This window comes from Diadema antillarum, unplaced genomic scaffold, assembly GCF_040938485.1.
Source record: "Diadema antillarum isolate AM-2024a unplaced genomic scaffold, OU_Dant_1.0 seq00000323_RagTag, whole genome shotgun sequence".
NCBI lineage: Eukaryota > Metazoa > Echinodermata > Echinoidea > Diadematoida > Diadematidae > Diadema > Diadema antillarum.
This window is the reverse complement of record NW_027271342.1, coordinates 86,815-100,558: the sequence shown is the minus strand read 5'-3', so window position 1 is coordinate 100,558 and position 13,744 is coordinate 86,815. Positions and strand designations below refer to the sequence as shown.

Sequence of the window (13,744 nt, the reverse complement as noted above, 5' to 3'; positions counted from 1 at the left end):
CATGTAGTAGTATATAGTCAAACGAAACGATAAGACAAATTGCCTGAGACACAGAGGGAACAAAAAACAAATCATACGCACACAATCGCACACACAAACAGAAACAAAGCAGCTCTCTTACATATACGCGTTGACAGAAGAAACAGGGGGTCAAACAGAACAGAAAAAGGTCAGGAAGAGGACACGTAAACAGGGGCGTCACCAGCTTTTTTTCAAGGGGGGTGCGTTTTGACACTAAATGTAACGAGATATTTTGGACAGACCTTTGGAATATTGGAAGCTCTCAATCCCTAGACTTTTACTTTTTTTATTTTTTTATTTAGGGAAACCAAGCGGGGAAAGGGCACCGGCGTAGCTATATAAGATTTCATCTTGGGGGTGGGGGGGGGGGATGTTAGTATACGAGGGAGCGAGCAAGGGGGGGGGGGAGGGTGTGGAAGTGCCTGTTGTCCCCCTCCCTCCTCCCACGGTGAGAACTTTTTGCATTTTGATGTTGTACATGGTGCAAATTGATGCAGTCTTTTTGCGTTTTTATCGACTTGAAACAGTCCCACTTGTTCAAGGTATGAGCAGTATATTTTGATGGAAATTGTTGTTGAACAATGTGCCTATAAACTATATCATGTCAATAAACTTCTTGTATTGATTCTTACACTGATGTCATGAACGCAACCGAGCCCGAGCAAGCGGAGCGAGCGAGGGGGGAGGGTGTGGGAGGGGGCCAACCCCCTCCCACGGTTAGAACTGAAATTGCATTTTGATGTTGTAAATGGTGCAATTTGATGCATGTTTTGCTTGTTCTATCGACTTCAAACAGTCCCACTTGTTTTAGGTAGCAGTATATTTTGATGTAGATTATTATTGAACAATTTCCCTATAAAATAGTATCATCCAAATAGACTTCCTGTTTTGATATTTACACTGAATATCATAAACGCGGCCAAGCAAGAGCGAGAGGAGTGAACGAGGGGGAGGATGTGGGAGGGAGTGTCCCCCTCCCACAGTGAGCACTTTTTGCATTTTGATGTTGTAAATAGTGCAATTTGATGCAAGTTTTTTGCGTGTTTTATCGACTTGAAACAGTCCCACTTGTTTAAGGTATCAGCATATTTTGAAGTAAATTGTTATTGAAAAATTTGCCTATAAATGATATCATTTGAATAAACTTCTTGAATTAGTTCTTACACTGATGTCATGAACGCGACCGAGCAAGCGGAACGAGCAAGGGGGGAGGTTGTGGGAGGGGGTTGTCCCCCTATAAATGGATTATGGAATGACGGTGTGAAACGACAAAATTACGGGCAGCAATATCAGGAGAATGGCATAACGATTACATGCGAGCGAGCGGAGCGAGCGAGCATGAAAATTTTGACATTTTACAGTCCAAAAACTGCCGTTTGTAGCCATATTTTTTTTGCTTTGGAAATTATGGGGTGGGGGGGGCGCACCACGGGCGCAACTGCTGGGAATTACTGGCAGCAATATCAGGTGAATGGCATAACAATTAAATGCGAGCGAGCAAAGAGAGCGAGCTTGAAAATTTTGACATTCTACAGGCCCAAAACTGCCATTTGGAGCCATATTATTTTTTCGCCGTTGGAAATAAGGGGGGGGGGGGGGGCGCACCCAGCGCAACTGCCGGAAATTACTGGCAGCAACATCAGGAGTATGGCATAATAATTAAATGCGATCGAGCGGAGCGAGCGAGCTTGAAAATTTTGACATTTTACAGTAAAAAAAAAAATTCCTTTTGTAGCTGTATTACTTTTTCGCTTTGGAATTTAAGGGGGCGCATCGGGCGCAACTGCTGGCAATTACTGGCAGCAATATCAGGAGAGCATAACGAGCGAGCAAAGAGAGCGAGCTTGAAAATTTTACATTTTACAGGCCAAAAACTGCCGTTCTTAGCCATCTTTTTTTCGCTTTGAAAATTAGGGGGGAGGGGCGCACCGGGCGCAACTGCTGGCAATTACTGGGAGCAACATCAGGTGAATTGCATGACGATTCAATGCGAGCGAGCGAAGAGAGCGAGCTTCAAAATTTTGACATTTTACAGTAAAAAAAAACTGCCGTTTGTAGAATAGCTATATTTTTTCGCTTTGGGAATTAAGGGGGGGGGGGCACCGGCGCAACTGCTGACAATTACTGGCAGTAACATCAGAAGAATTGCATAAAGATTAAACGCGAGCGAGCTTGAAAATTTTGACATTTTACAGTCAAACAACTGCCGTTTAAAGCTATATCTTTTTTGCTTTCGATATTAAGAGGGGCGTACCGGGCGCAACTGCTGGCAATTACTGGCAGCAATATCAGGAGAATTTAAATGCGAGCGCGCGGAGCGAGCGAGCTTGAAAATTGTGACATTTTACAGTCCCCAAATTGCCGTTTGTATCTATATTTTTTCACTTTGGAAATAACATATTAAGGGGGGCGCACCGGGCGCAACTGCCGGCAATTACTGGCAGTAACTTCGGGAGAATGGCATTACGAGTAAATGCGAGCGATCGGAGCGAGCGAGCTTGAAAGATTTGACATTTTACAGTCCAAAAACTGCCGTTTGAAGCTAAATTTTTTTCGCTTTGGAAATTAAGAGGGGGGGGGGGGGGACGCCCGGTGCGCCCCTCGCCCTGGGTCCGCCACTGGTAGTAAAGGGTGTCGGTTTATAGTCATGATTGGGGGAGGTATGACCAGCGAGGTGGCGTCGAAGTGACCAAGCGGGGGAAGGATGTCCAAAATCTGCACTTTAAAGCATCCCCTATTTGTGCGTGATTGTTTGTGTGTGTGTATTATACATGGAGAAGTTAGGAATTAGCCCAGGTCAAGTCTTTTTGTTGGCAATGCAAGACATTTTTATATAGACTAGTATATGTAAAGCAACAATGCAAAATCAATGATTTAGCTTTGATATAACGAAGCGTATAGGTACAAAGGTGTACATTCTACATCACATTGCGCAACATTGTAGCGACTCTTTTTGCCGTTCGGATGTTCTGAGTACACTGCCCACATCCTGGTTATATGCAGAATGCCAACCAGGAATCACGCTGAATCACAATCTTTTGTCGGCTCCGGGCTTTTTGAACAATGTTTTACCCTTTATACCTAATTGATTATGGTTAAAAAAAATCATAGAAAAATATCTTATTTCATGATCACCCTTTCATTCAAAAGCAGTTTACTTACCCTTGAATTACTATTTTGGTAAGTCTCTTTTTTTTTTTACCAGCGGATAAGGGGAAAGGGGCACCCCCCGTGCGCCCCCCCCCCCCCCTTAGTAGTTACGCCACTGCTTTTGGGTGAAATAATTGGACAGGGGGGGGGCAAAATTATAATATGCTTGCCCCTCTAATATTTTTATGGGGGCAACTTTTTTTTTCTGTCAAAAAAAAAAGATAAGGAAATCTCCTCGTCTCTGGAATTGTAGAGGGGGGGGGGGCAAATTAATGATATGCTTGCCCCTCCATTTTTTTTTTCTCATGAGGCTAAGGCTCGCTCTTGGGATGGCAATATGGATTGGTCAGAAGTAACGTACATAGACCCTACATACTTGTAAGTAGCACACGTACATGCAAACGTGTACGTGCTCTGTACCGTACGGATGTACAGTACGGTCGATAAATAGCAAACACTGTATAGAATACTAGTAGATATGTATAAAATTAGAGCTGCCAGAACCAGGGGTGCGAATTGTTTTTGCCCACGATTTTTTTTTTTTTTTTTTTTTTTGTCTCTGGTGCTAAATTAAAAAAAAAAAAAGATGGAAAAGAATAATTATTTAGCGTCCGGCGTTGAGGTCACTCGCAGACTGATTTTTTTTTTTTTTTTTTTTTTTTTTAAGGATCTGAAGGGGGGTGCGTTCGCACCCAACGCACCCCCCCTGGTGACGCCCATGGTAAAGGAGCAAAGGAGGAAGAGTTCAAGGGTCAGTGCCAAAGCACATGAGACCATAATACCGGGATATGGACTGTATAAAACAGTGGCGGATCCAGAGCGGGGGGCATCGGGCGTTAAAACAACAGAAATAAAAGAAAAAATGAGGGGGGCTCTTGCGCCCCCTTTAATTTTGTAAAGGCGCCTCCCCTTTACAGTAATCCTAGATCCGCCCTTGTAAAAAGTGTGTTATATGAAATGATTCAAACAACCACTCATGATGAATGACCGAGTGTATATATTCAAATGACCGAGTTGATGATGTCATGCCGTCACAATTTTTCATGTACAACTTGTACATTTGTACGTCATAAATTATATGAAATTCGGAAAAATGGTTACTAGTACTTTTAGCTAATACAGGCAACAGCATATTCAAATACCAAAATATATCAGAGTTAACATTTGTCTCTCTTCATCTTTGGTGGATTCAAGGCAAATTCTATATTCATACAGCTGAAAATATGAAATTTATGTCACTTCTGTATATGAAATAAATAAGAAATTGTGAGAGCATGACATCACCAACTTACTGATGGGTCAATCCACGTCAAATCATCCAGTGCTTGTCACCCGACCCCCTCCGATTTTCTTTAAAATCGCACCAAATGTTCCCCAAAGTGTCTGACGGAAAATCCCAAAATATTTTGCCCCAAGGTCAATTGGTTGCTAAGATACAGCCTCACATAGCAACCGATGCGCATTCCAAAATATTAGTTAAAAGAAAATTATGCATTTTTGATTGATTGTGGTAGCATGGATATTTATGCAAAAGTGTTCATTATCTGGAAATTGAGAGAACTTTATAGTCTTTGCAAGAAAAAGTGACTGTGACACGAAATTGACTTTTCGTTAACGTGCACGAGGTCACCGAAAATGGTGTGAAATGTCAATTTCGAAAATTTTAATGCATATTTAGAGGCTAATATCTTCCACATTTCATCACCTTAGGTTCTAAAATATTATGCTGTTGAAGGCTTTGACTTGCTCAGTAATTTTGAAAAAAATTAGCGGATTCGTGCTCACCGTTTTTACGGAGAGCGCCCTCAAAGTTGACAAAAATGAAAAATGTGCCAAATTCAAGGTCACGGATCACCCTTCATCCCACCTAGGAATGGCATCAATTTTTTTGTATTGATAGACATTTACCTATATTATCTTGTGTTACCAAAGAAATTTTGCTACCGAAATGTTCAGTGGTAAATTTACCCCATTGAAAATGGTCGTAAACGGCCAAATTCCCATGTAATATCACATATTGGGTTTAGAGGACATTTCAAATGTCCATGCTTTCAAGCTGAAAAGCCCTAGCCCTGTGATATTTGCTGTAGGGGTAGTCTGTTATACATATTTTAATAATATATACCACAAAACACTTTTATTACATAATAATGACCTTGAAATTTAATCCAAAATTTGATAAAAACAATAAGTCACTCTATTTTCCTCATTGCACTGCATGTAATATGTGTTTTGAAAGACTTTTCACAGAGCAGTATTTCAAGAATTATGAAAGCTGACAGCCTACTATATTAAGGTTCTAAACTATTTGTGCTCTTCTTTCAGATTTAGTGTCGATTTGTTCATGAATGTTATACCCTTGACCTTGAAGTGTTTCTAAAATTAGCTGTAAATTTGTTAACTACAAATTACACACATGACAGGTGTTTTATGGCATGATATACTTGTGATTCTTTCACAAACACAAAAGCTTTTTATAGTGTAAATGTTATATACTGGAATTAATCTATACGTGCTTGCAAGATTATGTTACAATTAATTACTTTGTTTTGACAATGACCCTCAATTTCAATCACAAAAGGGGACAGTAATATTTTGTGATTTTGTGTGCATTTCCTATGGAAAACAATGCTTTGTGGTGAAATTCATAAAAACTTGACCATTTTTACTTGTATTTATCACTTTGATTGATTAATTCTATTCAAATTATGGTAGAAAAAGTAGGCTGTGACAATTTCCAATAAAAAAAACCCACAAATGCTGTAGAAAATGAAAAACAAAGAAATACATAACAAATATTCCAAAAACAAGAAAATACATAAGAATGGAAATTATTTTGGAAGTTGTCATAAGTTACAGAACAAATCCCCCCAAAAAGAAGACTCTCAGTGCTTTTAATGTGCGTTTCACAGGCTAGAATAAGAATCTTATGTGTTGGGCGCAATGTCCATAATATCAACTATTATTATGTACTTAAATACAGGTCTTTATGGGCAGGAATAGGCATTTCTCCTGATTTTGAAGGTCATAAATTCAGGGTCATTGTCATAACAAAGTAATTAATTGTAACATATCTTGCAAGAACCTATAGATTTATTCCAGTATATAACATTTACACTGTAAAAACTTTTGCGTTTGTGAAAGAATCACTAGTATGTTATGCCATAAAACACCTGTTGTGTGTGTAATTTGTAATTTTAACAAATTTACAGCTATTTTTAGAAGCACTTCAAGGTCAAGGGTATAACATTCATGATCAAATTGACACTAAATCTGAAAGAAGAGCACAAATAGTTTAGAACCTTAATATGGTAAGCTGTCAGCTTTCATAATTCTTGAAATATTGCTCTGTGAAAAGTCTTTCAAAACACATTATTACGTGCAGTGCAATGAGGAAAATGGAGCGACTTATTGTTTTTATCAAATCTTGGATTAAATTTCAAGGTCATTATTATGTAATAAAAGTGTTTTGTGGTAAATATTATTGAAATATGTATAACAGACTACCCCTACAGCAAATATCACAGGGCTAGGGCTTTTCATCTTGAAAGCATGGACATTTGAAATGTCCTCTAAACCCAATATATGATATTACATGGGAATTTGGCCGTTTACGACTATTTTCAGTGGGGTAAATTTACCATTGAACATTTCAGTAGCAAAATTTCTTTGGTAACCCAAGATAATATAGGTAAATGTCTATCAATACAAAAAATTGATGCCATTCCTAGGTGGGACGAAGGGTGATCCGTGACCTTGAATTTGGCACATTTTTCATTTTTGTCAACTTTGAGGGCGCTCTCCGTAAAAACGGTGAGCACGAATCCGCTAATTTTTTTCAAAATTACTGAGCAAGTCAAAGCCTTCAACAGCATAATATCTTAGAACGTAAGGTGATGAAATGTGGAAAATATTAGCCTCTAAATATGCATTAAAACTTTCGAAATTAACATTTAAAACCATTTTCGGTGGCCTCGTGCACGTTAACGAAAAGTCAATTTCGCATCACAGTCACTTTTTCTTGCAAAGACTATAAAGTTCTCTCAATTTCCAGATAATGAACACTTTTGCATAAATATCCACGCTACCACAATCAATCAAAAATGCATAATTTTCTTTTAACTAATATTTTGGAATGTGCATCGGTTGCTATGTGAGGCTGTATCTTAGCAACCAATTGACCTTGGGGCAAAATATTTTGGGATTTTCCGTCAGACACTTCGGGGAACATTTGGTGCGATTTTAAAGAAAATCGGAGGGGGTCGGGTGACAACTTTTCTGAAAATTGGATGATTTGACGTGGATTGACCCTGATTTGAATATTCATAACAACTGATCAAGAAGTGTTTCCCGAAAAATTTTGAACTTTCCGAATGTCATAACTTTCAGATTTCTTATCCGAGTTTGATCATATTTGCACTGTTCTGTATAAAATTGTCTCTTACTTATGAAATTGATAAAATTCTGGAGTGTATTCTTCGTTATGTTATCGCAGACATTGTAATGTTGATGTCTTAGAGCGAAGTGTTTGTCTTTTCCTACTGATATTGTAAACGGATACTCACAAAAATTGAGGCGGAAGTGAGAGGATTAAAAAAAATATGCGTCCAGCAATGTAGGTGATTCATTGACTGATATGAAGGAGAAAATTCAAGCGATCAACCGAGTACGACCTCATCTCAATGTGTATTTATTCGTGAATGCAAGTTGGTGAGCTCTTTATAGTTCGAACAAATATGCATGAATGTATAAATTTTTAATGTTGTGAACTCATGTGCACTCATATAAACTCTGTACAATTCGACCTCTGTTTGCCATGCATGATTTGAATAAACACCACTATATCTATCTACCTGTATCTATCTATCTATACTATCTATTTAATGGGCAAGGGTATCAGCTGAAGCAGCACCTTGTTTTGTTGAATTTCCTAAGGCTCCTTGTCAGAGCATTTCCACAAAAAGCAGGTATCCTCTGTCAGTCTATACGAATGTATACGGAGATTTAATGAGGAATGCACCCTTGGTTTCTTAATATTCACCAAAAAAAAAAATAATAATAATTCTGTCCATTGGTGAGAGAAAAATGTTTTCAGGACCACGGGTGGAAAATAATCGAAAGTGAAACCCAGTAATAACTTCATTATCTAAATACAAATATTACGATGTACTATCATGCATAAATGCAAATATCAGCCATTTTCACCGTCTCATGGATTGATTAAAATCAAGCAAAAGTAGATAAGATTTAACACTTGAAAGGGAAACAAGTGATCATAGACAACGATCAGACTATAAACCTTTATCGCTACTATGCGACATTTGACATGAAATTTCAGCCTATGCCGTTTTGCAAACATGGATGTGACTTAAAAAGGCATCAGTCCTATGCACAGATTCATGCTACGATTACCACACAGTATAGCCTCTGATAATAACATTGTTATTTGCTCCGATACATGGTTACTGAAAAAAGACAACTAGTAATGCATATAAATGTCATTACATTTAATATCATAGTACTATACCATTAACAATTTTCATAACCACTTGGCCATACGCAGCGGGTGCACGAACAGCTCCCAACCCCGGATACACTTGTAAGTTTTAAAATACTTTGATTAGTAGAATAAAAATTTAAGAACAAATGTAGGTCTTTTTTCGTAATTTGCCAGTTACATTCCTCGTTATCTTCCTGCGAGTATACCAGTATTGTCATGCTACCTGTCACCACTCCATTCACTTCCGTTAATTTTGTCATGGCGTACTAGTATACAGTAAGCGCGTCAATCTCCACGAACGTGTACACAGTGTACACGTACACACACACACACATACACGTACACGGAACAAGAGGTGACAGATACCACGAATTAGCCATATACTAGTAGGCGTTTTCTATACATATCTTATTCTTCTCACACATAGATTTTCGATACATGTATTCCAACGAAGGTGAATTATTTCAAATATGAAAATGCAAAAATCTTCTCTATGCCCGGCCCGGGGAATACCCCTTCTCACCCCCCCCCCCCCCCAAAACTCGGGCCAGCCTGGCCATCTTGAGCTTTCATGACCATGTCATTGTGATAGTATTGCTGGATCTGGACATGGAACAGAAATCTGAAATGGATCTGTCGATTACAGTGGAATTTCAATTGTGTCGTATTTTCTTCTTACTCTTCTTCATTTTTTCTTTCTTTCTTATCTTCGTTGGCCGAGTACACCATGTCTCGCCAGTGACATGACGTGTATTTAACACATTCCACCAGCTTTACAAACGTACGTGATATACTGCAGTACACGTTTTATATATAACCTCCAATGACAAGGTATTACATCCGATGTCGCCTGCGTCCAAAATGACGTTGCGAGTTGGTGAACAGACATGTAAAGTACGAACGTAATACAACGCATTGCCTTAGAAAAGATGCCAACACAATCACAGTTGCATGTCGTGCATTATAAAATAGATAGTTACCCTCGGCCTCACAGCACAGAGAATATATATTATCCCTGCGGCAGCAAAATACTTACCAGGCATATACAGTCGTCTTCGTCAATGTCACTGTCATTGTAGGGCGTTTTCCGTCTACTAATACTACGTGAATGCTGGTATCTGTACATTGTTTCAGTAGTGTAACCAAGGTAATTGTCCATATTCCCCCTTTTCGACAGGTTTCGAACCACACCGCAAAATCGACATCAAATCATTACATGAAATAATCGGACATCTCTACACAAATACAGGCTTGTAACCATCAAATGCCCTGAAATCCACCAACACGTTGGCACCATCATCGATGATAGACTGGAGTTGTATGCAGTATAGTAGTATGTATTCGCTGTGTAGTGAGCGGTCGGCCCGCAAACCGCTGAGACAATGACTGGAATATTCCATTCCACTCGGACGTACAATAATGTAGTACGCACACCATGAGGGAGGGTATGCAATATCAACCACGCGCTCTCTGCTGCACAGCTCTCCAGTACCGATTACACTGGAGCAAAACATCGTGCATTACGTAGGGTCAGCCCAAAGGTATTATAGAGAACGCATGCAGATTGAATGAGTTGGGCCTTTGTAATCCTGTTAGATTGAAAAGAAGTGAAGTGACATGCTTGATATTGCGTAAAATATCTTGTAAGATCTATTTAACTGTTATGTTATGTCAAACAAGGCGGGAACACTCATCTTTCTCTCCAGCACCATAGAGAGTAACGCGTGCACATTTCTCGCATCCTCATGGTTTGGATAAAGCCGGCTGAGGTGTGAAGGCGTAAACGTTACGAACTTGTGCCAGAAACTCATGAAAGGTGTAGGAGAATGTGATAATCCACATAATCTACATCAAAATGGAAAATGATCCAACTTAACCAATGTAAAAACAGGAAACCTGCCACGACTACAATGCACACAATTTGGAGGGTTTTCTTTATTATCATTATTATAATTTCCTAGTGTCTACTCAAGGTAGGACCTATGTAGCCTATATGGTTTGCCATAATCATCTATCATCCAACGCTGGTGGTCATTTTGGCCATATAGATTGTAAAAGATAGATTTGGAAAAAAAAATAAATCTTAAAAATGATTGCACCAACATACATTCATCATTTTAGCATGATATAAATGAACGAGTGACTTACCTCTTTCAAATGGGAGGCGGAATAATAGTGATTGTCCTTAACTTGTGTCCGTAACAAGTTATCATTTAAAGGACAAGTTTTCCTTCATACACATGTGAATTCAGAGAATGCAGTAATTGATTATTAGAACACATCTGTGAAAGTTTGAGTAAAATCAGACAATCCGTTTAAAAGTTATGAATTGTTGAAGTTTCAGTGCCACCATCGCTGGATGAGAGGACTATAACCGCAGCTTGTGATGTGACATTTCAGAAGGATAATAAAGAAAATTGCACATAATTATTTTCACATTTCTTGCTTAATAAAAGAGCACTTGATTTGCCTCCTTCAGAGGGCAGGGGGAATGACATTACTCTAAATATCCGTCAGTGACAAGTCAATGGAATGCGCACATTTTTCCAAAAAAAGAAAAATATTTTGTGAAATTCTCTTCATATTTTCCTTATAATTTTCGTTCTACGCATCCGACATCAGAAGCTGTTGTATAGTCTTCTCATCCAGCAGTGGCTGCGCAGAAACTTAAGAAATTTATAAATTTTGAAGTGATTGTCCAATTTTCCTTAAACTTTCACTGATGCGTTCTATTTATTACTGCATTCGCTCAATCCACATGTATCAAGGTGAACTTGTCCTTTAATTCTCCTTATATTTTCTTTAAATCCAAGCTCCACTCATGAGATATTAACAAATTGCTGTAGCCTTTGTATTCTGCGATGAAGGCACATGGATTCAACATTTTGGGTAAATGACGTAGACATCTTACACACAGGAACAACTAGATTAACCCCCAATTAACCCCACATAACGAAGAAATAATTAAGATTAAATTTTTCAGAGAACAGTGTGTATCAGAACCTTGAAAATTTGAAAATTTCTTAAAATTAGCGATGTAGTTTCATAAATTCCCATTTGGACTTAGACAAAACCACAGCACCGCTCACGCTTTACTTACCTGTGATAAGAATGTTACACATACCCTCGATACATTTTCACAAAGACAACATGCGTCTTTCATATATAATATATGATATAGAACAGAAGTCCAGAAATGTATCATGGTGTCAATCAGTAGCAGCAGATTATTTGAAGAACACATGCATTTTCGGGCTCATGATGAAAATCACTCAATAAAGAGCAGGAAGTCCGAAAATTTGTGTGTTCTTCAAATAAACCGTTGGTATTGACAGCATGATACATCTCCATCCATTTCAAGCTTAATCGCTTATGATGGTGGTCTCCTGCATTCAATTATCTCTGCTGTTTACTGAAAAATACTGTATATTTTATTTTATGTTTCTGTGTATCTACATTGCTCAATGCAATCACCTATGTGAATCTATTTATGTACTGTTATCGATTTATTTCACTGCACTTGTTATTCTTTGCCTTTGTACTTTTTGAAGTTTGCATTCAAATTGCATCTGATTGAATGCAGAAATAAAAGCAAACAAACAAACAAACAAACAAACAAACAAACATCTTTTGTTGTTGTTGTTGTTGTTCTGCTCCATTTTTTATATCATTGTATTATACCAACACGTGGACTACGCATTACTCAACATAATTGTTTGTACATTGCTCAATACTAGTTAATTTTCTCTGGTGGCCCGTTGGGGCCAATAAAGTCTTTGGATTTGAAATTTGGTGGCCCGAAAAAAAATAAGTAGTGGCCCGAAATAAAAAGAAATAATTTATAGACATTCATTTTGAATTTTGGCTACCCGATCGGGCCAACAAAATAATGATAGCTATTTTGGAAATTTAGTCAAATCCAGTTCGGAGTGGCTCGACATTAGCGGTAGCCCGATGGCCCAGGGCCACCAGATATATATATATATATATTGGGCCACCACTTTTTAACAGAAAATACATGTTTTCGTGGCCCAATTGGGCCGCCAAAAGAACGAGTTAGTCTGGAGCCATATATATATATATATATATATATATATATATATATGTATATATATATATATATATATATATATATATATATATATATGTATATATATATATATATATATATGTATATATATATATATATATATATATATATGTATATATCATATGTATAAACTTAAAGAAATTAGACTGAGATGTATATATATATATATATACCGGGTGTCCCAAAAAAAGCGGAACGGTGGATTTTCAGTACCTTGCGTTCTAAAAGTGATATATTTTTTAACATCATTAGAAAGAGAATCTTCCGCAGAAGACAATGATACCAAAATCATAAAATTTGGTTCAGTACTTTTTATTCTACGCCAATTCCTGAAAATGCAGTCATTTTCAAATTTCGCCGGATTTCTGCGTCTTATGAGATAATAATTTGAGTGCTACACGCGATCCATACGGTGAATATTGTGTAAGCTCAGTGATCCATGTCAACAAAAGATACAGCTTTCACATTGGGCACGGGCCAGAAAAGGAAAAAAAAAAACACTGTGTATGTGTGTGTGTGTCTGTGTGTGTGTACGCGCCCAATAGAAAGCGTTATCTTTTGTTGACATGGATCAAGGAGCGTACACAATTCACCGTATGGAACGCGTGTCGCACCCAAATTGTTATCTCATAAGTCGCAAAAAATTGAAAATGACTGCATTTACAGAAATTGACGTAGAATAAAAAGTACTGAACCAAATTTAATGATTTTGGTATCATAGTCTTCTGCGGAAGATGCTCTTACTAATGATGTCAGAAAATATATCACTTTTAAACCGCAAGGTACTGAAAATCCACCGTTCCGCTTTTTTTGGGACACCCGGTATATATATATATATATATATATATATATATATATATATATATATAGTATATATAGGCATAAATATATGTATACATCTTTTGTATCACTAACAGCTCATATACCAATTTTCAATTGCTCCAAAGGCACATGAATTAATTTTACGTTATGTAGTTATATTG

General features: G+C 37.7%; 1 protein-coding gene across 1 annotated transcript in view; it reads right to left on the bottom strand.

The window, feature by feature from the left end:
* Positions 1–9,981, bottom strand: part of LOC139730625 (alpha-N-acetylneuraminate alpha-2,8-sialyltransferase ST8SIA3-like) — a 58,416-nt gene extending 48,435 nt beyond the window's left edge. Inside the window, exon 1 of the mRNA XM_071641482.1 lies at positions 9,708–9,981. Coding sequence (XP_071497583.1) covers positions 9,708–9,830 — 123 coding nt within the window. The 5' untranslated portion in view covers positions 9,831–9,981. The remainder of the gene's footprint in view (positions 1–9,707) is intronic.
* Between the last annotated feature and the right edge of the window lie 3,763 nt (positions 9,982–13,744).